Below are 23,504 nucleotides of genomic sequence, written 5' to 3' on the forward strand. Positions count from 1 at the left end.
CCAGCTGCCCTCAGGTTGTCGGATCTGGTGGTGTGCTCGGTGCTTCCTGGCGGGGAGGGATGGAAGGAAACTGGCTTCCCCATGTACAAGGTGAGCTCGGAGGAAGATTCACAGGAAATGGAGATAGTGTGTTGGAAAGTATAATTACCTCCAGCGGAGGGGGACTGGGGGACAGATACCTGGGCTAGTGGTCGGGCCTGAAGCAGGGATGAGGGGAGTGGCAGAGAAATCGTCCAGAGAGAATAGGAGCAAATGCTTAGAAGAACAAGGAGAAGGGTCTGACAACCTCGAAGTAGCATGTTGTTGGTGGAATCAAAATTGGTAGCTGGAGGTGGAAGCTTCACCATGAACAAGCCAGGAAAAGTCTGATCTGACACGTTATGAATCCACTCTACTTCAATTAAAAAAGGGAAAGTCTGGTCTGCCTGTAGGGCTTACAGGTTGTAGGGTACATTGATGGATTTTGAGTGGAGATAGGACAGCTGGTCCAGGCCAGACCAGAGAGGATCCAGATATGGACGATGGGGGTTGTAACTGGGGGATCAGAGAAGAGTTTCACAGGACCATGGAGGCATCCTGTGCTCAGGTGGGCCTCCTAATGGCCACCTCTCTCCTCCCAGCAGAACTCCCAACAGCACTGGGGCTGGCAGTGTGGAGAGATGCAGAATGAGAGCGACACAGTCCAGCCCTCACGGGCGAGAGTCTCAGGCTCGTGGGGGTAAAGCATCCCGCCACGGGCTCGCGGATGCTGCTGAGGGTGTGGCGTGTGACCACTGTGGGAGCATAGAGGGGGCAGGATGGAGCTGCCTCGGAAAGGGGAGGGCGGCTGCTTGAGAAATTGGGGCTCGGCCTGGAGGTAAGAGGTCACTGGGTGGAGCAATCAAAGGGGCTTCATGGAGATAAGACAGCGTGCAGATGAGCAGCGAGGAGGATGCTGTTGAGTTTCAGAACCAGAGAGGCCTGGTGAGGCTGTGGTTGTGAGATGTGTGGTGGGGGAAGCTCAGACAGGAAAAGCGGGCCAGGACAGACGTTGTGTTCCGGGCAGAGCAGCAGGTCAACGAGTGGTCAGTGAGTGTGTGCTAACCTCCCCTTCACCACCCCAAGGGCTGCCCAGCCCAAGGAGCTGCTGAATCAACTCATCCCTTGACTTTTTCCATGAAGGAATGTCAGAATGGCCCCGGGGCGGGGTGGGGGGGCAAATCCAGCACTGAGAGAGGAAGAGGGGGCCAACTACGAATGTAAAGCGGGTAATATTATCCGGCAAATTAAGGGGAGGGATAAATAATTGACCACCACTCCTCTGTCTTACAGCATTAGCGTAGCAAACCTAAGATCAGTGAATGCCCGGTCCCCAAACAACCCAGCTGTAATAACTGTACAGGACACACTCAATATGAAGCACAGGATAGAAGAACTTGCTTCGCGTTGTGAGCAAAGGCATTCAGAACGTCAGACGCCCGGGGAACACCTTCGCTGCGCGGTCAGCCTGTCACGCGGTCTGGCTGCCTGTAGGCGCTCTTCCCTGTGACCGGGGCAGCTGGGCGTCTGTGCTGAGATGTGATCTCGTCACTTAACGAGGCCCATTAATAACCCGCTGGCGTTTCTATTTTCAAAATTGTCGTCTGTGTCTAATGGTGTTGAGGAGCCAGGAGAAAATCACTTGGTGCCCTCTAAATAGCATTCTAAATCTTCTCTCCCAGGGGATTACACGTGCTGTGACTTGGTGGTTAAAATAAAGGAATGCAAGAGGAGGGAGGACCCCACCACGCCTGAGCCCACGTCCCCAGAGCCAGCGCCCCCCGGGGGACCAGTGGCTCACGACCTGTCGGAAGACTGTCCTGAGAGCCAGCGTACGCCTGCGAGCTCCTTGACCCTGCAGGTAAGGCCTTCTCTGCATCTGGACTTGAATGTCACCAGGAAGCCCCTGACCCCATGGGCCCATGAGCTCACTTCCACTTCTGAGGCTGGAGACCTGACGCTGCCTGGTGGCTGTGTGACTCTGGGCAGGTCCCCTAACCTCTCTGGGCCTCTGTTGCACCGTGTGAGTACCAGAGATAAAGACGACTTCTCCACTAGGCTAGAATGGGGCTGGCAGGCCATCAACAGTGATTGGAGCAATGACTTAGCATTTGTTGAGAACTTTCAGGTGCCCCAACGTGGGGGAGGGGTCACTTCATTGGCGTCAGAGCCTTCCATCCTCACGGCACCCCTGCGAGGCAGGGGTCCCTATAACCCTGTCTTCAGATAAGAACATTTAGCCCTTGAAAGGTTAAGGAAGTCCCAAAGTCATGTGGCCGTGAGTTCAAGGATATGGAAGCTTTCATTTGGTGCCTTTTCCCATTTGTAGAAGTAATGTGTACAAATATTTTCAAAGTTCAAAAAACACACAGGTATAAAGATTAGAGGGTAAGCATCCTGGAGAAAGCTTGCATGGCAGCCGCCTTCTGAAAGGACACAAGGTAAGTTGGAAACTGCCCTGCAGCTGTGCAGCTGGCTTCACCTGCCCACCCCTGCAGCCCTGGGCCTGGGTGGACCGATCATGAGAGACAGATGCTGTCCCCAGCGCATCCCGAGCATCCAGCCTCGGGAGGGGCCTCTGGGCAGCAGCCACGCATGGGTCCTCAGGCCGTTCCTGGGGGCCGGCCCTCCAGGCCCCAGTGACTTGTGCCTGGGACCTGGGGCTGGCACCTCGGCAGCCAGCTGGCCAAGAGACCCCTTTCCTGGCCCAGTGGCCAAGGGCACATCCATGACCTAGATGGAGCCCGTGTTGCCCTCCCCCGGGAGCTTTGAACTCCCGGCAGGGCTGGGAGAGAATTGGGGCAGGGGACATCTCTGCTGCGGCAGCCCCTCCCGGGGGCCTGTGTGGAGCACAACTCTGTGCAGAGCCGGGCAGTGGCTGTGAGGGGTGTGACATGGATGAGACACGGCCCATGCCGCCCAGGACTCACAGCCGGGCATGGCGGGAAACCTGTGTGAATCACCTGCGCTTGGTGGTCTGTGAGGTTGGGCTGGCAGATGGCACCAGGAGAGCTGGAGCTGGAGCCCCTGGCGCGGCTGGGGTAGCCCTCTAGGCCGGGGCACCGCTGAAACAGCACTTTGCGAGGAATAGCAAGTGAGGACAAGGAAAGAAAGGGTGGGGAAAGGGTGGGGCTCCCACAGCTGCAGGGTCACCATGTGATCTCCCAGATCACGACGAGCCTCAGTTTTTGCCTCCGTCAAATGGGAATGAATATGTCTGCCTTCCAGAATCAAAGTGGGGATTCTCAGACAATGAATACACACAGAGCACCGGGTCCAGTGTCTGGTCCAAAGCAGAATGAGGTCGCGATGGTTATTCTTTCTCAGTAAACCTGTGCAGGTGGTCAGTGCATGCTTGGAGCGGGAGGAGGGAGAGGCTGAAGTGGAAACACGGGAGTTCTGACCTCCTCTGGAGTTTGCAAAATGATTTTGCATAGGCAGAGCTACCTCGCCAGCTCTTCCTGGGAGGAGAAGCTGTTTCCGTTAGCCGCGGTGCCTGTTTCTCCTGAAGAGACACGCGTTTCATGCTGGGTGTGGGGTAGTCTCCGGCAAATTAAGGGAGTTCTGTGCCGCTGAAGGCATCCATCCCCCAGCAGAAACAAGTGACTCACTCATCAGGCCTCACTCCTTTCCCACCCATGTCGCGTTGGAATATGCAATTCAGGGCATTCCGATTTTGGTCTGTCGGAAATGACTGAATCCACAGGTAGGAGAAGGACTGGGTAGAGGTGTGGCTTTGTGTCACAGTCTCAGAGTCGGTTGTCATCAGCCGTGCTGCAGTGGGGCCCTTGGTGCTGACCCGGACTGACCACCAGGTCCTGTGTCGTCAACACGTGGAAAGTTAGCATCTTAGAAGCCACGCGACGTGCTCGTGCGCTGTGCTGTCGATCTGCTTCCGGTCCAAACCTGATGGATGTTGCCTTCCTGCATCGCTTCTTCTAAGAATGATGTGTTTTCTCTGCTCCTCTTAGGAGGCACTGGAGGTCCGTAAACCTCAGTTCATTTCTCGCTCGCAAGAACGTCTGAAGAAGCTGGAACACATGGTACAGCAGAGGAAAGCCCAGCAGAAGGAGAGCCCGCGCCCAAAGCAGAGTCTCCTTCCTGTCCGTGCCAACAAGAAGCAGTTCACCGTTCCCCACCCTCTCAGCGGTAAGTTGCAGGTGGCTGGCGAGGGCTGACGAGACTGTGGGGTCTCGGGGCTGGAACCTTCCCCCAGAGCTGATGGTCCAAGTGATGATCTGACACATGCAGGATTTGTATGCACTCAAGTCCCCAAACCTCTGTGTCGTCCAGCCTGCCTGGGGAGCCAGCCCCCTTCGAGAGATTAGACATGGGCCCCGAATTCAGCAGGGAGAACTCGGGACACAAATGTACTGATTTGGCTGGGAAAGAAGCCACGCGACTGCAGCGGCCAGGGTAGCCAGTTCAGATTCTTGGCTCCTCACAGATATTTGCAAGAGCTCCCCTTTGCCCTTTATAGATTGTGAAACAGGTCCCAGGGTGAGAGGTTGACTCCAGCTTGTCTACATCAACATTCGTCATCTCGAAACCCCTCTCCTGCTGTGAGCTCGGCGTAGGAATGGCCGGCTTTCCGAGCACTGGGAGGCCGGGGTCTAGCTGGCCCTGGGAGGGCGGCGCCCACTGACTCACGAGAGGAGTTGCCAGGAAGCCTCTCTGGGCCAGGCCCCACACTGGGAGCTGGGGAGAGTGCAGGGAGCGAGGCTGGCCTCGGTCTTTCTTCGTGGAGCTTATAAACAGACTGTTAAACCATCGAGGATAACAGTAAGAGACAAGGGCAAAGGTGGGGACGTGGAGGCCTCTGCTGTTGGCCTGCCAACTCAAGTCTTAAAATCTGGAGGCCTGGGGAAGCCTCAGTTTTATCCCTTTGGGTAGAGGAACAAGACCTTTCTTCCTAGGAAACTGTTCTGGCCCCGAGGAGGTGAATCATGGGTATAAGTCTGAATAACAGCGCTCTGGGGAAATAACCATATTCAATAAAATGCAGCTTAGCAAGCATCACTGAGATCTTACGGGGGAAATGAGGGTCGGAGGACAAAGGGCGTTGTAATAGGATTCCTGTTAACCAGGGGCCAGCTAAGTCTCCCTCACCCACCCAGAGCTCTGCGGGGGGCTTGTCCGAGACCCCACCACGAGCGGGCTTGAATGCATCCTTCTCGTGGTGAAGGATGCGGCAGATCACCTCCCCAGGCACACTTTCCAGGATGCTGAGAAAAGGGAATCAGCAGCGTAAGTACTGGCAAGGAGGATGCAGCTCAGTGGTAGAGCGCGTGCTTAGCCTGCACGAGGTCCTGGGTTCATCCCCCAGTCCCTCCATTTAAATAAATAAACCTAATTACCCGCACCCCCAAAATTTAAAAAAAAAGGACAAAACAGAATGAGTGTGCAAAAACTTCCACTGGCGTTTGGCAGAGACTCTATTTGGGTGTGTTCTCCATTGTCTGTGCCTCAACAAAGAGCAGTTCGGGTTCAGGTGCAGCTGTCTCAAGGCGCTATGAGAGACCAGATATCAGCCACTGCTGGGGGCCCCTGGGGGCTTCAGTGTCCAGGCTCATCCTGGGGAGGCCGCCAGGGTGCCTGTGGTGTGGGGGCCACTTGGCCTCAACATTCTTGAAGATCCTGCCTGATGAAAGCGGTCGGATAAACTAATGTGTTGTCAACAAATATAAAACAGTGTCACATTACAGCTCCACATACTCACGTAGACCCCCCAAAAATGGCAACTAGGAAGCTTCCTTTTCTCTCAGATCCCTTCGCTTTGTGTAGGAAAAAAAAAAAAAATGGAGACCCGTGGACTTTTGGGAATTTGGTACGTGTGGGGCCCTCCGTCTTCATCCTCGGGGCCAGCTCCCTTCCATCTGTGCCATAGCACCTGCCCCAGGGGTCCGGAAGAGCATCACCTCAAATGTCAAAAGGATGCTGCCTTGATCGCCTGTGCTAATCTCCTAGGGCTGCTGTAAGAAATGGCCCTAGCCTGCGTGGGACAGTAACAGAACTTTGTTCTCTCATAGTCTGGAGGCCAGAAGTCCAAAATCCAGGCATCCAAGGGATTGATCCCTCCTGGAGGCTGAGGGAGGAGCCATCCTGCACCCCTCTCCCAGCTCTGGTAGCTTCTGGGCTCCTTGGCATTTCTCGGCATATGGAAACCTCATTCTAACCCCTGCCTTCTCCCTCGTGTCTGTGTGTCTTTGTGTCCAAATTTCCTCTTCTTAAAAGGACACTAGTCATTGGACTAGGGACCACCCTCACTTTAACTTGCAGACATCTGTAGAGACCCTGTTTCCAAATAAAGCCACGATCACATGTACAGGGAAGGGGCTCTGAATGCATCTTTTTGGGGAGACGTAGTTCTATCCACTCCATCATCCAACTGTGATGTTTTGCCCCAAACAGATATTATCCTTACAAGTTCACATTCCTTTGAAGGAAAAATCTTAAAATCGTGTATAATAATAAAAGGCAATCCGACCCCATCAATAGCTTTAAGTAACCTAGCCACCTATTTTTCCCCCAATTCTGAGACAGTCCTACCAACTAGAAGGCTGTGGGCTGGCTTCGGCGCACAGCTTTACGGCTGCTTCTCTGATCCCCGCGGTGTTTATGGTTGATGAGAGGTTTACCCTTGTGTTTGTTTGTGTTAGGTCAGCTCAGTCCCACAACTTCTGCAACCAGAGCCTCATGTGAGCTCGGGCAAGGGCAGGGAGTGCTTAAGGCCCCATTAAGCAAGTCTACAGCGCACATCTTGTCTTCAGCCTGTCTGCTGGCAGGATGATAAAAGCGAGATGCAGATGTTTTTCGTACATGCTAAATTAGTTAGTACATCACCCGCCTGAACGAGCTCTGGCTATGGTGTCAAGATGTCGGTTGGAAGGAAGAGTCGGATTGCTTTTGAACTGGGGGCGCTGCCTCTGATGGGGCTGGCGCAGACCTGAGGGGTTCAGGTGGGAGCTCTGACGGCTGACAGATGCCCCCTCGGACGGGGACTGATGTCAGGGACTCTGCCCCCCTTGGGCCCACGGGCCAGCTCTGCTTCCTGTTGGCTAACGAATCCTGAGGCGCCTCAGGGCACAGGGGGCGGTGACACATGTGTGCAAACACGCATGTGAGTGCACGTGTGTGTAAGTGTTCACTGGGCTCCCTGTGTGGAGATGAGGGATTTCTGAGACCAATTGAGACTACAGACAGTCCAGGAAGCAGCATCGTAAAGGTCCTGCCTGCAGCCCCAGCCTGTCTTCACTGACTAACTCATCACCTGCAGCTTGAGTTTGCAGAGCTGATAAATGCACGGCCCCTTTCCTTGCCTGGTGGGCCGCCTGGGCCACCTTGCCTGGCTCCAGCAGTGACACAGCGGAGCCTCTCCATCCTTCTCTCAGCAGACCTTTCTTGATACCCCACTGTGCGCCACGCCCGGTCCCTGGTCTCGCAGACCTCCCCGCCTCTTGGGGACAGCACACAGGTAAAGAGGCAGTGACCTTGGGATCTGCTAAGTGCCATGAAAGGGGGTTGCCATGGAAACCCTCAGGCAGGCGGTGGACTTGCTCCCACCTTGGGGGTACCTGAGGCTCCTGATGGAGGAGACCGTGTACGGCGTTAGGATGAGTAGAGACTAGGCAGACGAGTCGTGGTGCAGGGTGAGGAGCGCAGGATGGTGCTGGGTGAGGCCGTGGAAGCACCGTGGGGAGTGGTCGCTGGGTGCCCAGTTCAGCTACGGCTGAGCTGTAAAATGGGGGAGGAAAGCAGAGGGCGAGAGGGACCTGCCAAAGAGGAGCCCAGGGAGGTTACCAGGCTTTGTATATGCTGCCCGTGAGTTTCACTGTGTTCTGTGGTCGAGGCTGAGACAGGCGCTCCAGGTAAGATGTGACGGGGGCTGGCCAGGCAGGGCAGTGGAATGCAGAAGGGTGACAGGTGCAGGGGTTCTGGGTGACAGCATCAGTGGAACGTGGGGCTGCCAAGTTTGGGAGAGAAGACGAGACTCCAGGAGGCTGGAGGAGGAGGGCAGGAGGCCGGGCTTTGCTCTCAGTGTCTGAGGTCACTGACTCTCATCCGTGGGCCTCTCTCTCCTTCCCAAGTCAGGGCTTCGCCTCTGCACTTCTCCAGGGCTGCCCAGGGCTACAGGCAGGGCTTCTTCCTCATCTCTGCTCAGCTCCTGGGGTCTGGGGTCTGGCGTCTGGGGCTGTTCAAAGGCTGACCATCACCTGGGAATCAGTGTTCCAGAATGAGCCATTGCTTCTGCCTTGTGGGATGAATCTGGGACAGGACGGGCTGCAAGCCTGTGGGAAGTATCGTTCCCGCACTCATAAGTAGTAGGCCTAGTGCCTCCCAGTGACCAGTCTGTGGCTTTATCCTGCCCCACTGCAGCTCCCCAAGCTGGGCCGGGGGTCCAGCATTCCAGCCTCCCTGGATTCCCTCTGCCCCCTGCTGCCCAGACCCCTCCAACCTGACTTGCCCACCTGCCTGCTTTTCCCAGTTGGTCTCATTGGCTGTCCTTCCTTACCTCTGGGAACATTCACAATCAGGGGCCCCAAACCACCTGACAGAAGCCTTGTCTGTCCCTCTTCCTGCCTAACCTTGCTAGCCTGTCTCAAGTCCAGCCTCTGTCTCAGTCTCTCCCCCCAAGGCTCTTTCCTCTGATTCCTGTGATGCACGACTTGGGCCACGTGGGGACTTTCACTTCTCACTTGAGCACCTTGTTCTTTATAAGTCACTGCTGCCACCTGCACTCGGTGCCAAGGCTGGTTCAAGAGCCTGGCAGTCACAGCCCAGGGCTGCCTTACCTCTGTCTTGGCTTCTTTCCCCTCTGGCTGACTGGATGGTCTTTGTGGCTCTTCCAGATTGTCCCTTAACCTGTGAATGTGTAGGAAACCCATCAGGAAGACGGTTTCAGGAAAACCCCTCTTCCAGGAAGCCCTCCCTGACTACTCCCATCCAGTTTCCACCTCCCCACCTCTTCCAGTCTGAGCCCTCCAGTCTGTTGTATCTCTCTCTCTTGCCTGCCTTCTTACCTTTTCACTTTGGATTATGGTCCTGTGGGTGTACCAAAAAATTTTCGATTCTAAATGCCAGCAGGCGCACAGCACACCGAGTCACTCAGGGAAGCTCTCTCTGCTGCATGTAGCAAAGCAGACTCACTTAATCTGAATTACATTATCCACACTTCCCAAGGTGAGCCAAGTCCTACCCATTTAAATCACGGAGCAGTAGAGGAGTGGAATTCTCCAGAAGGCACTGCAGAATGCCTTCTCTGGCAGATCTGTTTCCACTGATGATTTTTGGCTGGAGCAAGTATTAAAATTAATTTGCATTCCCTGAGCGTCTAGCTGTAGCAGTGACCCAGCAGATATGTGATGGCTGGGGAAGTCATGGCAGTAATAAGAATGTGCTGTTCATCACGCAGCCTGCTGAGCGCTGGCCACACCGTCCCTGCTCTGGCTGATCTGATCTTGTGAATGTCTTTCCACCAATCATCTGAATAAATATTTGGGGCTAGTTCTCCCAGTATTACTCACAAAGGAATTTTAAAATGTACTTATCAGATAAAAGTAAATTGTTACTTCATCCGTCTGCAAGGAAAACAAGAAGCGTGATATAGCGAAAAGACCATTTCCCTGATTCAAAGTCATCTGCATGTACGCTATTGCTGGTGTCCTTCACGGACTGGTGAGAAAGGTGTTGTGTCTTTTTCTAAGAAACAGGGGAAGAAAAGATCAAATTATGTCTGTTGATCAGCAGTAGACCTACAGGACAGTGTTCTTTCCAATTAAAATAATGTGGAGGAAAAACACAGAACTGCAGAGTGGTAAGGAAAAATGTCTTGATGGGAAATCTCCCAATTGCCTGGATTTTATTTTCCAAATGATTTCCCTTTTATCCCACAGCGCAGCTCAGCAATAAACCTTGCAGTGACACCAAGGATATAAATCTACTTGGCAACCAGCATGAAAGTTTATTCATCATCTATAAATCACCATATTTTGTGGTTCTCTAAAAAATGCCGGGAAACCCTGGAATTGGAGCAAATAAGACTTTTATATCCATAGCCAGTCTTTCAGACATGTACTGGATGTTGCTGTTTGGTGAAGTGAGTGATCTGAGCCATTTTAAAGTTCCTTTGCATGAGTAATTTAAAGTTGCCTTTCAACACACACACACGTTCTTAAGAAAATGTGAAAGTACACCGGGTTTTCTTTATATTATATAAATTAAATTATCTTTCTATATAAATATATAGATTAAATCCTAGTCTATAGTCACAAATAACTTTGAAAATTGAGAACTAATTATAGCTTCTAACATTGTGCAGTTTTCATGTTTCTCCCTGGCTTCCCTAAACCTAGACTATGCAAAGTGCATGCCACAGGGAGAGCAATCCCTTCAGATTCCTGGAGAAATGTATTGTGCACTGTATTCTCTTAGAGGTTTACAATGCCCAGTGTGTGTTAAAGGCACTGATAAGTCCTGCAACAGTGAAGACTGCTTACATTTGTTTAAGCTCATTTTCCCTAAACTTCTTTGACCTTGGAATGCTTTTATCTAATTCTTGACAGTCCACATTTGAGACATAGCTCTAGAAATCTTTGCTTTTGTAAATATCTACCACAATTTGCCAAGAAACCCCAACCCCAGAGTTCCAATCTGCCATTTCCCACAGAAATCTGGGGCTGTGGGAAGGAGGTCTCACTCTCATTATCTGAATCCCTTTGGTCTAGCAATGTCTGAAAGCGACAGTTGAAGGGCCTGGGGACCCCGGGCAGTGGGGCATGGTGCCGATTTCACAGTCTGTGGCTGGCTTGCCTCATTGGAAGTTTGTCCAGAGACAGGCTCTGCCTGGACCTCTCTCCATGTGGGCTGCCCCAGCATCTGTAACAGTGCCATCACGCTGTCACCCAACAGAGTCCATCAGAGAAAGAGGAGCCATTCACAATCCCTTTGGAAAGCACTTCACAAATGTCACAATAACCAGGGAGGGTGGCGTGTCCCTACCAAGAGCTGAGAAAGTGGCTAGAGGGAGCAAGAAACTGCCGGGGGACTGACTGTGTAACTAGGGCAGAGGCTGGCTTTCCCTGTGACTCAGGCAGCTGAATCAGACTATGCCACTGGGGGCCCTGGGACTGGTGACCTGATTGTCTGTTTCCATGGCATGGAGAAGTTCTCCAAACCCTCAGTGTGGGGTGGCTAGACTCATTAAGTGAAAATACAGGATGCCTGGTTAAATTTGCGTTTCACAGCATCAAGACATCTTTTAGCGTACGTATGTCCCAAATATTGCATGGGATATACTTATGGTAAAAAACGTTTCATTGTTGATCTAAAAGGCAAGTGTAACTAGGCATCTTGTATTATATTTGGCAAGCCTTCCTCAGAGCCTGGGAACCCATGTCGGGACTTGATTCTTTTCCTAACGCTCTTGTTACCTTCTCTCAGGGGTCCTCGAACCTGAGCAAGTGTCAGAGTCACTTGGAGGGCTTGTGACCTCTCAGACCACTGGGCTAGCCCCAGGATTTCTGATGCAGGGGACCTGGGGTGGGGCCAAGCATTTGCATGTGTGATGAGTCCCCAGGCGTTGCTGACACTACTGGTTCAGGGACTGAATGGGAAGCAAAGCCACAAGGATGTTGGCATTTATGTGAAAATGTAAGGCTCACTTTGAGAAGCACAACCATCTATCTTCTGCAGAGCACAGACATCCCCTTGATTCCATCAGTGACAATTCTCAAGCCTCTGTTTTTCACCCTCTTTTAAATTAATTAATTTAATTGAAGTTTAGTTGATTTACAATGTTGTGCTAATTTCTGGTGTGTAGCACAGTGATTCATTCATACATAAATATATATATTCCTTTTCAGATTCTTTTTCATTATAGGCCATTACAAGGTGTTGAATATAGTTCCCTGGGCTGTACAGTAGGACCTTGTTGTTTATCTATTTTGTATATAGTAGTTAAGATCTATGAATCCTAAATTCCCAATTTATCCCTCCCTACCTCCTTTTACCCCTGGTAACCATAAGTTTGTTTTCTATGTCTGTGAATGTGTCTCTGTTTTGTAAATAGGTTCATTTGTGTCTTTTTTTTTTTTTTTTTTTTTTTAGATTCCATATATAAGTGGTATAATGTTTGTCTTTCTCTTTCTGGCTTCATTTAGTATGACAATCTCCAGGTCCATGCAAATGGCATTATTTTATTTTTATGGCTGGGTAGTATTCCATTATATATGTGTGTGTGTGTGTGTGTGTGTGTGTGTGTGTTTGTGTATTACAACTTCTTTATGTAGTCATCTGTGAATGGACATTTAGGTTGCTTCCATGTCTTGGCTATTGTAAATAGTGCTGCTATGAACATTGGGGTGCATGTGTCTTTTCAAATTAGTGTTTTTGCCTTTTCCCGATATATGCCCAGGAGGGGGATTGCTGGATAATAGGGTAAGTTTATTTTCAGTTTTTTAAGGACTCTCCATACTGTGTTCCATAATGGCTATATCAAACTACTACCAACAATGTAGGAGTGCTCCCTTTTCTCCACACCCTCTCCAGCATTTATTGCTTGTGGACTTTTTAATGATGGCCATTCTGATCTATTTGAGAGTATACCTCATTTGTAGTTTTTGTTTGCATTTCTCTGATAATTCACGCTATTGAGCATTTTTTCATGTGCCTATTGGCCATTTGTATGTCTTCTTTGGAGAAATGCTTCTTTGGGTCTTCTGCCCACTTTTGGATTGGGTTGTCTTTCTTTTTGTTATTGAGTTGTATGAGCTGTTTATATATGCTGGAAATTAAGTCCGTGTCAGTTGCATAGTTTGCAAATATTTTTCTCACATTCTATATGTTGTCTTTTTGTTTTATGTATGGCTTCACTTGCTGTGCAAAAGCTTGTAAGTTTAATTAGGTCACATTTGTTTATTTTTGCTTTTATTTCTATCGCCCTAGGAGAACATTGCTAAGATTTAAGTCAGAGAATGTTTTGCCTATGTTTTCTTCTAGGAGGTTTATGATGTCTTGTCTTACGTTTAGGTCTTTAAGCCATTTTGAGTTTATTTTTGAGTATGGAGTGAGAGAGTGTTCTAACTTCATTGATTTACCTGAAGCTGTCCAGCTCCCCCAACACCACTTGTCGAAGAGATTGTCTTTTCCCCATTGTATATTCTTGCCTCCTTTGTCAAAGATTAATTGAGTGTAGGTCTGTGAGTTTATTTCTGGGCTCTCTGTTCTGATGCATTGACCCACATCTCTGTTTTTGTGCCAATGCCATGCTGTCTTGATGACTGTAGCTCTGTAGTATTGTCTGAAGTCTGGGAGGGTTACTCCTCCAGCTTCATTCTTTTTCTTCAGTATTGCTTTGGCATTTCTGAGTCTTTTGTGATTGCATATAAAGTTTAGGATTATTTGTTCCAGTTCTGTGAAAAGTGTCCTGTGTGTCAGTTCTGAGGCCTCTTACCTACTGGCTTTGAGATCTGAGGCTAGGTTACCAAACTGCAAGACCCCAGTTTGCTCACCATTGAAGAGAAGAGCCGCTTTCCTGAGTCACAGGATTAATTAAATCATGGTGGGGCCCCCGGGTGCTTAACAAGTGCTGCTAGTTAGCATCCTTGCTGCCATTGGCGTCTCCATGGTTACAATGCACTTTCATATGGACCATTCCCGTGAGACCTTCCAAGGACCTTTAAAGCAGATACTGCCCCTGCACTGAGCAGAGACGGAGGGAAAGTCAGCAAGCTCGAGCCACCAGTCCCAGGGCACAGAGCGCTGAGCTGAAGCCTAAACTGACCCACAGGCCTTCAGACTTGGACCACAAAGCGACCCTTTTCTCACAGTGCAGAGAGTCAGGCCAGAGGAAGCATCAGCCTGACATCATAAAAGCACCATGCTTCATTTACTGATGCTCGTATTATTTTCATGTAAGCAGAAACACACGATGAATTTCCTGCCGTGTGCAGTGAGGTCACTAATTAAATCTCAGCAGCTGGGTGAAGCTGCCCAGCTGCCTCTGGTTTGCCTGCAACTTCACCAATGTGCTCGTTGCAGGAAACACCGAACATGGCTTTGCCAGCACCAGCAGGGCTCCCCCCCCCCCGCCTTAAAATGCACATTTTAGGCAACTGACAGGAGCCCTTGGCAGACGCTCAGTTTCTAAGCATCTGGTTTTGAGTAAGGATCTGGGTTGGTTTGCAAATCTATGACCCTGCAGACACCAGGGTGAACTGAATTTGCACAGTTTCAGTTTGTTCCAAGGTGGCCTGGTGCCGGGAACCCAAGATAGGAAGGAGGTGGCACGGAAGAGAGCCACCACCGATGGGGGCCAGCCTCCCTCTTCGGCCCCGTGGATTTCATGGGGAGCCTTAGACCCCTTTGTCCCTTGCTACATCTCTTGAGGAGTAACTGGAAGATAAATAGAAATGTTCACTTTTGGTGTCTTTGGCCACAGAGCTGCAGTATGAACCAGGGCATCAGGGATGTCGGTCAGGGGAGAAGCAAATAGACTAGAAGGGACTCCCCCTTGTCCTCCAGGGGTTCACGAGCCACTTGGGGAGGGAGTTGGCCAGGTAGACAGCCAAGTAAACCGAGTCTGGAACCGTATAGGAGAGGACCCTGGGGGCCGGGGGAAGGGAGCTTAGGGTGGAGCTCTTGGGTCCGAGAGAGAGAGAGGCGGATAGCATTGGGGATTGTATTAAGACTCCATTTCTCTCCAATAATTGTCTTTCACAGACATGCTTGACTTGGAGATCTGGTTCCTCTAGTTGGGGACACTGGAGCCGTGGTCCCCAGGCCTTATCCACCAATGCCGCATCAAGGCTTCTCCTGTTACGATCTGTGGGAGGCTCACGGGCCTCCAGTGTGCTTGGTGGGCCGTCCTCCTTGCCACCCCATTGCCCAGGTGTGAGCCCCTTCTCAAATCCATCCTTTAGCTGCCAGCTCTCTATCTGTTCATGGAAGCCTTGAGATGGCGATCCAGCTCTAACCTTGAGGATAAATCTGTACGTGCAGGAGCTGAGCTTTCTGCCAAGAGAGCCATCTTCTCATCTCCAGCCAGAAGCCCTCTGACAGCTCACTTCTTGTACTGAGCCTGAAGAGAGAAATAGATGTCTCTGCAGACTTCTGGTCTGTTTTTCAGTTCTTAGTTTTGTATGCCTTTTGCCAGAAGGGTCGGAAAACCTCGTTGCATTTCCAAACTGTGATATCAGCATCTCTTTCGTGTCTGAGTGGTAATTGTCACAGAGCATCACTTTTATCTAAAAGGAACATGCAGGGTCCACCCACCTTCTGGACCCAAGAATGGGCTGCTCAGCAAGTGGATCTGACATTCAGGAGCAGGATTCCACAGGAGGGTGGAAGGGATTCCCAGCAACAGCTTTTATCATCACAAGGGCACTTTGGAGGCAAACAAGCTATGAGTCTTTAACTCGCTTTTCTATGGCATAATGCACACTGTTTAATTTTCTGGAGGGCTAATTAGTCCAAGGTAGACCACTCGGCGGTTGCCAACATCAGCAAATCAGAGGTCTCACCGAGGCGAGCAGAGTGGAAATGATGTGCAAGTAGCTGCATTTAACTCCTGAAAACCACGATGTGATTTTTCTAGTGGCAGGAAGGCCACTGCTCACTGGCTTTGACACTGACATAATGAACAGCCTTGTGACCTTAGAATACACGCATACTGAGGTCCTATCCTGGAGGAAGAATCCTCTAGAGATTTTCCTCCTTATATTCCTGTAGAGATTTTCTTCCTTAAAACAGCCTATTTCCATTCCTTTGGGGAGGCTCAGACTTTAACAGCAGATTCTGGGCAGTGTGGACCTGGCATCTCCACTCCAAACTGGCTGTTGGCTTCTGGCCGGATTCTCTCCACCAGTCACCTCTCTCGGTTTTGTTTTTTAAGATGGGGGAAGCCCATTCGAAAGGATGCTTCAAAGGTGCTCAGGGTGACTGCAGAACGTCAGCTTCTGGGAGGGCACTGCAGTAATAAATCCAGTGTGCACTTGATTATCGTTTAGATCACTTGTTCAATAAGAAAAATGAAGCTTTGCAATCAGAGCTGCGGGTACGGGCTCTGTGCGGAGGAGACTGAGCTCTGGCCTCATGAACAGCTCATCGTGCTGGGGTCCGGGTGATCCTCCTGGTGACACTGTCCGCTGTCTGAACGTTGAGGCCACCTGTCCCTGGGCATGCACACGTGTTTGCACACTTGTGTGGTGAAGTTTATAATATCCCCGTGTCTTTGTAGAGATGAATGGGACGTCGGGGCTTGGCTTTCGCTCAGCTGCGAAGAACGGCCCCAGAAGCACCGAAATCTTGGTCCCTGGTTGTTTGCTGCCTTTGAACCAGGCAAGGGCTTGGCGCGTCTGGCCTTGTCGCGTGTACTTAGCAACAGGCCAGCAGTTTGGATGAAATAATGAGCAGACACAAGAGATTCAGGGTTTTTTTTTAAAAAAGGATTTTCCAGAAAGACAGAAATGGGCAATTTGTGATTTAATTGGGGAAAAAAGTCTATTTGAATGATAATGAGAGATAAATAGATCCTCAGTTCTCTTTCCTCCACATTAGTGAATTACAATACACGAAGCTCCCAAGAAACACGGAAGACCCGTAAGCAGGCTGAAAATGGTTCTCACCAGTCACTTTAATTTTATCAAGGCAGAGTCTCCCTTAAAAGGGAATTGATAAATAGGATTTCGCTGTATTTTTGAGCAAAGAGCGTGCAGAACGGATTCCATCCCATGAAATAAGGTCCCCAGCGGAGCCTGCCGTACGTGCCCTCGAAGAAGCCTCTGTTGCTGCAGGCCGGGCCCCCTGGCCCTGCTGTGTCTCTGCCTGGGCCACCTTCCTCCCGGCCCTCCTGCCACCCCTCCTCCCACCATCAGGGCACCTCTTTGTTTTTCAAGATTCAGCTTGGCTGTCTCCTGCTGTGGATCCTCCCCAGCCGCGCCCCTTCCCTGGTGGACCGCGCATCCCCCGTGAGCCCCTCCCTGCGCAGGCGTGGGTCCTGGCATCTGAAGGCTTCAGGTATCTGGCTCTCACGCTGGACTCTGAGTCCTTAATCTTGTTGATCTTTGAGTCAGCCGAGCGCCAGAGAGGTGAAAACTCAACAGTCATCAGTGAAGGATTGTTTCAACCCGAAGCCTGGTTTTCTCTCCCATCTTCACAGCTCACTTTGCTCAAGTTCGGTGTAGACAAGTCCTGCGTCCTCCCACTTCCCAGCTGTGCTGAGCACTACCCTCTCTGGCTTCCCCGGAGGCGATGGACTGACCTGTCTCCCCGCTTCCTGCCATGTTTGAATCTCCTCTGCCCTGTTCGTGCATCTTCTGAGCAGTCGCTGGAGTCATCCTTTGATGATCCATATCGGATCTCCTGTTTAGAACCCCGCATGGCTCTCCGTCTCTCTTACTCTGAAGGAAAACTCAGCAGGCTTGCAAATCTCCCTAATAGGCTTGCAAAAGCCAACACGGATGATTCCCACCTCTGGTGCCCAGTAGAATCATAGAAGGTTCTGGCTCGGATTCCAGTGCTCATGTGAGGAAATCGGATTCCCAGGTGGTGAAGGGCAGCCTCGGTGGATAAGCACAGCTGTCTTTGCTCTCGCCTCTACTCCCTTCTGCCCTCGTGCCCTCCTCCCTCACACTGCGTCCCCCGCCACGTCCCCCGTTCCTTCCTTCCTTGCCTCTCTGCTGGCCCCCACGGGTGGTCATGTGGGTTGTGGTTTAAGTATCTCCTCCCCTGACCTCCCCAGTCTCCTCTGACCGTGTGGCTGTGATTCGATTTTGTCATAGCACTTACCCAATACTTTGCAACTGGTCTGTTAGTTAACTGACGTCTCCTTTGACAAGTGAGGTCTCAAGGTCACAAGATGTCGTTTTCTTTCCCTCCTGTGCATCCCCTGAAGACACAGTAGGTGCTCGTTAAATGCAGAAGGAAGGAGGAGGAGAAAGGAATTTAGGGATGGTCTCACGGGAAGTGGACTAGTGCTTGTCCACGCTTCCAAAAGGCCGATTCTGTGCCCGGGGGTTGGTGGCGTGTTCTGAGGCTAACAGCATGTGTGGACGTGGCTGCACCGATCTGGACTGAAACCCAGCTCTGCCACTCACGTGTTCACTGCAAGAACCTGAGCAAGAAACCCTTGGCCCTTTGAGCTTCGATTTCCCCAGCCCTAAAATACAAAGACTGATGAGCAGGTCGCAGGGTTGGGGTGAAGATCTACTGAGATTCAGTAAGCACCAACGGTCCATTAGGGATAGTAATGCCGACCCTCAGGTATCAGCCTGTCCCCTCCCCTCTGCTTTGCCGGTTCCCCTCTCAAAGTGCCAAGTAGAGTTCTTTTCACTCTAGTGACTGGGGAGCCGTTTGTGACACACTTGATTTATTTCAAACAACTTCCTCCAGGGTAGGGCCCCCCTTTCGTCCCCTCTCTTTCCTGGTGGGCCTGGTGTTGTTATGAAAACTCAGAGTCAACAGCAACCAACCGAGGTGAGGGGTGGCGCCCACCAGCGGGGGTTGGCCCTCTTGGATACAAACCTGCTTGTCTTGCACTTAACATGGGCTGCTGGGCCCAGAATTTAAAACTGTGCTGAGGCACAGCAGGCCAAGAAGAATTCAGGGGGAAAAAAAGAAAACAAAGCAGCAGAGGTGCCAAACAGCTCACAGATGTTTTTATTTCCTCTTGGAAAAAAAGACCGAAGCTTGATTGTGTTATCAGGTGCTCTAAAGAAACAAACTGAAATGAAACGAAACAAAAACAAAGCTAATTTCTGAGGTAGACCACATATAATTGGATGGGGATGATAAAAAGGTTATACATGCAGCTTGTCACAGTTTTGTCCCCTGGGGGCACCAGGAATGTGTCCACAGTGGCCTCAGCCCACTCCCGAGCGCGCCTGGGGAACGCCAGAGCGGACTGGACTCATTCTCCGTCCGAGGCTCCGTCTCCGTGTCTGTGAGTGCGAGACCCCAGATGGACACGTTTGCTTGCCCGAGACCTTGATGCTCTAAGGCAACACCCATTTCTCCGGAGCGCAGTCGGCTTTCCCTGAGGCCCTGGGCTCTGGCCCGGTCCCGTCTGGAGCGCGAGTGGAGGACGGGCACTGGGAGGCACCTCAGCTGATCTTTCTTCACAGCGCCGTTGGCTTTCCTCATCACAGGGCCCAGCACCTTCCGGGAGACTGGAGAGGTGTCCCCTGCCCTGGGAGAATCCTGATTTCTTCCTCCTTTCTCTTATTTCCCCCTTGGATTTCCTCTCTGAAGCTGAGCAATGGCGCCATTTTCCTTTTTCGTTTATAACCAGACAGAACACAGGCTGACTGTGTCATTTCCATCCTGTGATTCAGTAGCTGTGTTACAGTTCCCTGGAGCGGAGTAGACTTTTCATCCCTGCCTCTGTTCCCCCTTCTTGTCTCTTCCTGGAAATGTCTGCCTGTTCTCAAGCCTGAGAAGTCGCCAGTGGCTCCACTGGAGAGCTGAGTGAGGGGGGCGGGCCCAGGTCGGGGAGGCTGATGGAAACCTGGTGGGGTCTGGGCTGGGACCACAGGAAGCCCCCCTCAACTCCATGGTTCTCGGCAGGGACGCTGAGCTGCCTGTCCACGTGTGCTGAGTGAGGCAGGTGAGCTGGTGACCGTCCAGGTGTCCCAGACGGTGTGTGTGGCGGCTGCTCAGCTGCTCCCCACGCAGTGAGCACCCCAGGAGCAGTTTTCTGGGCCAGACTCGGCTAATCTATGGGGCTGAGAGTCTCACGGAAACTTCAGGGTTATTGCCAGAGGGTCTCCACGGTTTCTCTTTTAAACACAGACCATTTTTAAATGCGCCATCTGAAAACATCATTGTGGTTAATAATATGTACTGACACTAAAAAAAAGACATTCCGGACTCGGTGACTTTTAGCCACTAAGCACTTTCTCGAAGGACACTAGACAGACGTTACTATCATGTTGTCGTCCGTGATACTGTTTGACACTGGAAAGGGCTCATTGCTCCATCAGAAAGGATGCAGAGGCTGAGCGTCCTGACGGAGGGCTACGGTTGTGAGGGAAAAATCTTGCTCCCGAAATATTCTTGCGATTGCTGGGAGATTTCCTTGTCCTCAGAGGCACCCAAAACCTAGTGTGGAGATGTTTCTACGGACACAATGACCTCACACCCAGGGCTGTGCTCCGAGAATCACACTGACGCGTTTTGCGCCCCCTTGGCTCTGCCCCAGCAGGCCGTGGCCCCTTCTTGCTCAACAAAGCAGGCAAAGGAGTCGCTGTCCACAAAGTCTGTGACGTGCTCACCCTGGATGTCACGCTGTATTTAACTCCCGTCAGGCCGCCCTGTCGGTTTTGATCCCAGTACCGCAGTTTACGGTGTGTGTCTACCGAGTCCTGCGGTATTTGTTAACAGGCTGGGGCTGAGACTGAGACCCACGACGGAGTGTGAACTAAGTCCGCCACGATGTTTCTCAAGAAACGTGCAACGTCCGGACCTTCTGAAATGAACCTTCTTTCTGTTTTTTTTTCCAGATAACTTGTTCAAACCCAAAGAGAGGTACATTTCAGAGAAGGAGATGCACATGCGATCAAAAAGGTACTTGGTTGTGTCGCGTGAGGTCGGAAGAAGTTGGGGGCAGGGGGAGAGCTGGCTTGATGAAACTGGGCGCTGTTCGCGGGGCCGCTATTTCCAGGTCCACGTTTAAGGTCTGAGGTCTTCTCGGCCATGAATTTGAAAAGCTGGCTAAAAGAAGTACGGTTGTCAGATTGCGCCTCTGGATGTCAATGTTGTTCTTGGAAAACCGTAGGAAAGCGGTGGGTCTTGGATTTGGACTGGACCTGGTAATTGGTCTCGGAGAGATTCCCCAGACTCATGACGGGGCTGTTTCTGTTCTTTCCGCTCGGCGCCGGGGGCAGGTGCTGTTTGTCACGGCGCACCTTTGCAGGTAATTTTATGAGGAGGAGAGAGACGGGGTCTCCTGAGGGCCTTGACGGGCACGGCCGGCAGGGAAGCATCCCCACTTGGAGGCCGGTGGCAAGTGGGGACCAGCAGCCGGCCTTCCCGGCGCTCCGTCCCCAGCGGGCTCCACCGCAGCACTCCCTGTTCTGCTTGGCAGGTTGCTGGCCTAGAAGCCCTTTCATTCTCACCAACACACAAAAGCTGCCGTTCTTTCCGAGACCTGGCCTCCCAACCAAAATGTAATAACTCGGCCGTGTTTGCCAGGTTCATGCAAGTAAAATGTCGTTAGCTTATAACAAGGTGTCTAGCTCTGGGAGGAATTACGATGATGAAACCAAATTGATAGTGTAACTTAGGGAAACCACTGAAATCGGAAGAACACGTTTCTCCTTACTCCAGGCACAAAATCTCTGCTTTTACCCTGATTGTATTGTTTCCGTGATAATTAGCCAACCTTGGATTATCTGTTGGGAACTTCTTTGTAAATAAGAAAGTGGAAGTGAGGAGAAAGGGGACCATCCCATTAACGACCTGATTCACAGCCTCTAACTGGAGTTTTTAAAGGGCCACTGGGTTTCAGGTCCTGCCGCTTCAGAAGTGCAAAGTTGTGCGCACCTCATGCCAAAAGTATTCCCTTTTCAACTTCTTGGGAAATTCAGCCAAATTTCCCCCTCCCCGTCCCCAAACCCAAAGCTGCTCTTATGGAGAGTTGCAATTAAAATAACAGCTCTTAAAGCAGCATTTATGGACAGAGTATCACCCTATCGTTTTACTGAAGAAGACACTGAGGCTCCGAGAGGACCAATGAGTGGGGTGATGCTGCTACACACGTCGTGGCTTCCCCAGCCAGAAGCAGGGGCTCGTTGGATGCAGTCGGTCCTGGGGTGTCCACTCTGCCCTGCGGGCTGTGCCCTTAGTGAGCCCTGACCCCGGCTCACAGACCTCACTCACCCCTAGGATCACATCAGAGCTTTCTTTGCTTTTGTCTCCTTTCTTATTAATTATATTGTTGAATCGCATTTTCATCTTAAAAATTCATACAAAGGAGGTAGCTAGAGCTGAAGTCCGTCCTGATCAGCTCCGCCCTCCCTCCCCGCTTCCCTAGCCTGTCCTGTCTTCAGACACCACATGCCTCTGATCCATCCCGTGTATCCTTCCAGCCCTTTCTCTCTGCCTGAAAATAGACCTTTTTTTAAACATAGGCAGTTACCTAATTCTTAGTCATAAATGGGATCACAGTGTGTATTACCCTTCTGAAGCTTGTTTCTTTCACTTAATGTCTGTGAGGTCTTCCGGGTCAGCTGACGCCGACGGTTTCCTCATTCACGCAGAGTGGCTCGTTGCATAAACGCACATCACTTACGTAGGGCGCTCTTTTAACAAAGTGCCACAGCAGAGGCTCCAGGGGTGGGACCTGGGAGGTTTTATCCTAAACTCCCCGCATGCTCGGATGGTCTGTATTCGGAAGGTGCGTCTCTATGGATCCAAAGGGATTTCCACTGTGGGGCTTTGGGACATGTCAGCTTTCCTACTGACCCTACAGTCGTCTCCTGGTCCTTTCAAGAACAGCTCCTGGATTTGGCAGTTATGTGTTCATTTATTCATTTAGACCAAATTGACGTCCACGGCATGCCGGGCGCTGTACGTGGTGTGAGCAATTCCTGGGGCATTTTGTGCTGCATGACTGGGAGACAGCGTTGCATGAAGTCAGGCTGGAATCCCAGCCCCTCAAGCACCAGCGTCCAGACCTCCTTGGGGCTGGGCTTGGTCACTCACAGAACAGCGGGACACTGGATGTTGTTCCAACTCCAGCGAGGATTAACTGAGACAACTCATGTCAAGGGATTAGCCGAGTGCCCTGTAACCAGGACAAGGTCAGCGGCTGATGTCGCCATCATCCATGTTGTTATACTCTGTAATTCTTATTTTAACAGTGGAACGTGTTAAGCAGATGCTGTCTGGCTTTCAAACACAAGGGAAAATAAAGAAGAGATGTTTAGCTGAGCACCGTGTGTACAGCACCGCAAAAGCTCAGGCCGCGGCGTGTCCGCTGTGCCCGTGGGGTTTAGCAGCAGTACTTAAACCATCTCTGATGGGAAGTAGGAAGGAAGGGCCCGGAAGAAGGGCCCCTCAGGCCCTGCTTTATCTTGGAAGCTTCTAATTTGACACCAGGACAAGAACATCACACTTAGGCCCAAGATGTCTAGGGGAACAGCTGAATCAGGAAGGCAGCGGGTGAAGAACCACACATGCAGTTTACGTGTGTGTTATTTCAGCACAGTTCCTGCTGCTTCCTCTGATCTGCTGCTCCTGTCCTGAGTCACAGGAAGGCAGAACTTGAGAGGCAGAAAGGCATTTGGTAGAAGGGAAGTTTACACGCAGAGCGGCAAAGCGGTAGGGCTGGAATCACTCCCTTTACAAGGCAGTGGTTAATTGTCACAGAGAATGCAGAGACAGGAAGAGTGGCTTCTAAACCAACAAGCAGCCGCTCCAGCTCCGCCTTGGGTGGGACTCTGGGCTGCGCGGCCTGGGCCTGGGCCGCCCACCTGCAGACCGTCAGGGAG

General features: G+C 51.2%; 1 protein-coding gene across 1 annotated transcript in view; it reads left to right on the forward strand.

Annotated features, from left to right (window-relative positions):
* Nucleotides 1-23,504, forward strand: part of C11H10orf90 (chromosome 11 C10orf90 homolog) — a 211,660-nt gene that overhangs the window by 186,876 nt on the left and 1,280 nt on the right. Inside the window, 3 exon segments of the mRNA XM_014562609.2 lie at nucleotides 1,701-1,879; nucleotides 3,990-4,167; nucleotides 20,514-20,577. Of these exon segments, the coding sequence (XP_014418095.2) occupies nucleotides 1,701-1,879; nucleotides 3,990-4,167; nucleotides 20,514-20,577 (421 nt within the window).

The sequence above is a fragment of the Camelus ferus genome, chromosome 11 (assembly GCF_009834535.1).
Source record: "Camelus ferus isolate YT-003-E chromosome 11, BCGSAC_Cfer_1.0, whole genome shotgun sequence".
NCBI classification, from domain to species: domain Eukaryota; kingdom Metazoa; phylum Chordata; class Mammalia; order Artiodactyla; family Camelidae; genus Camelus; species Camelus ferus.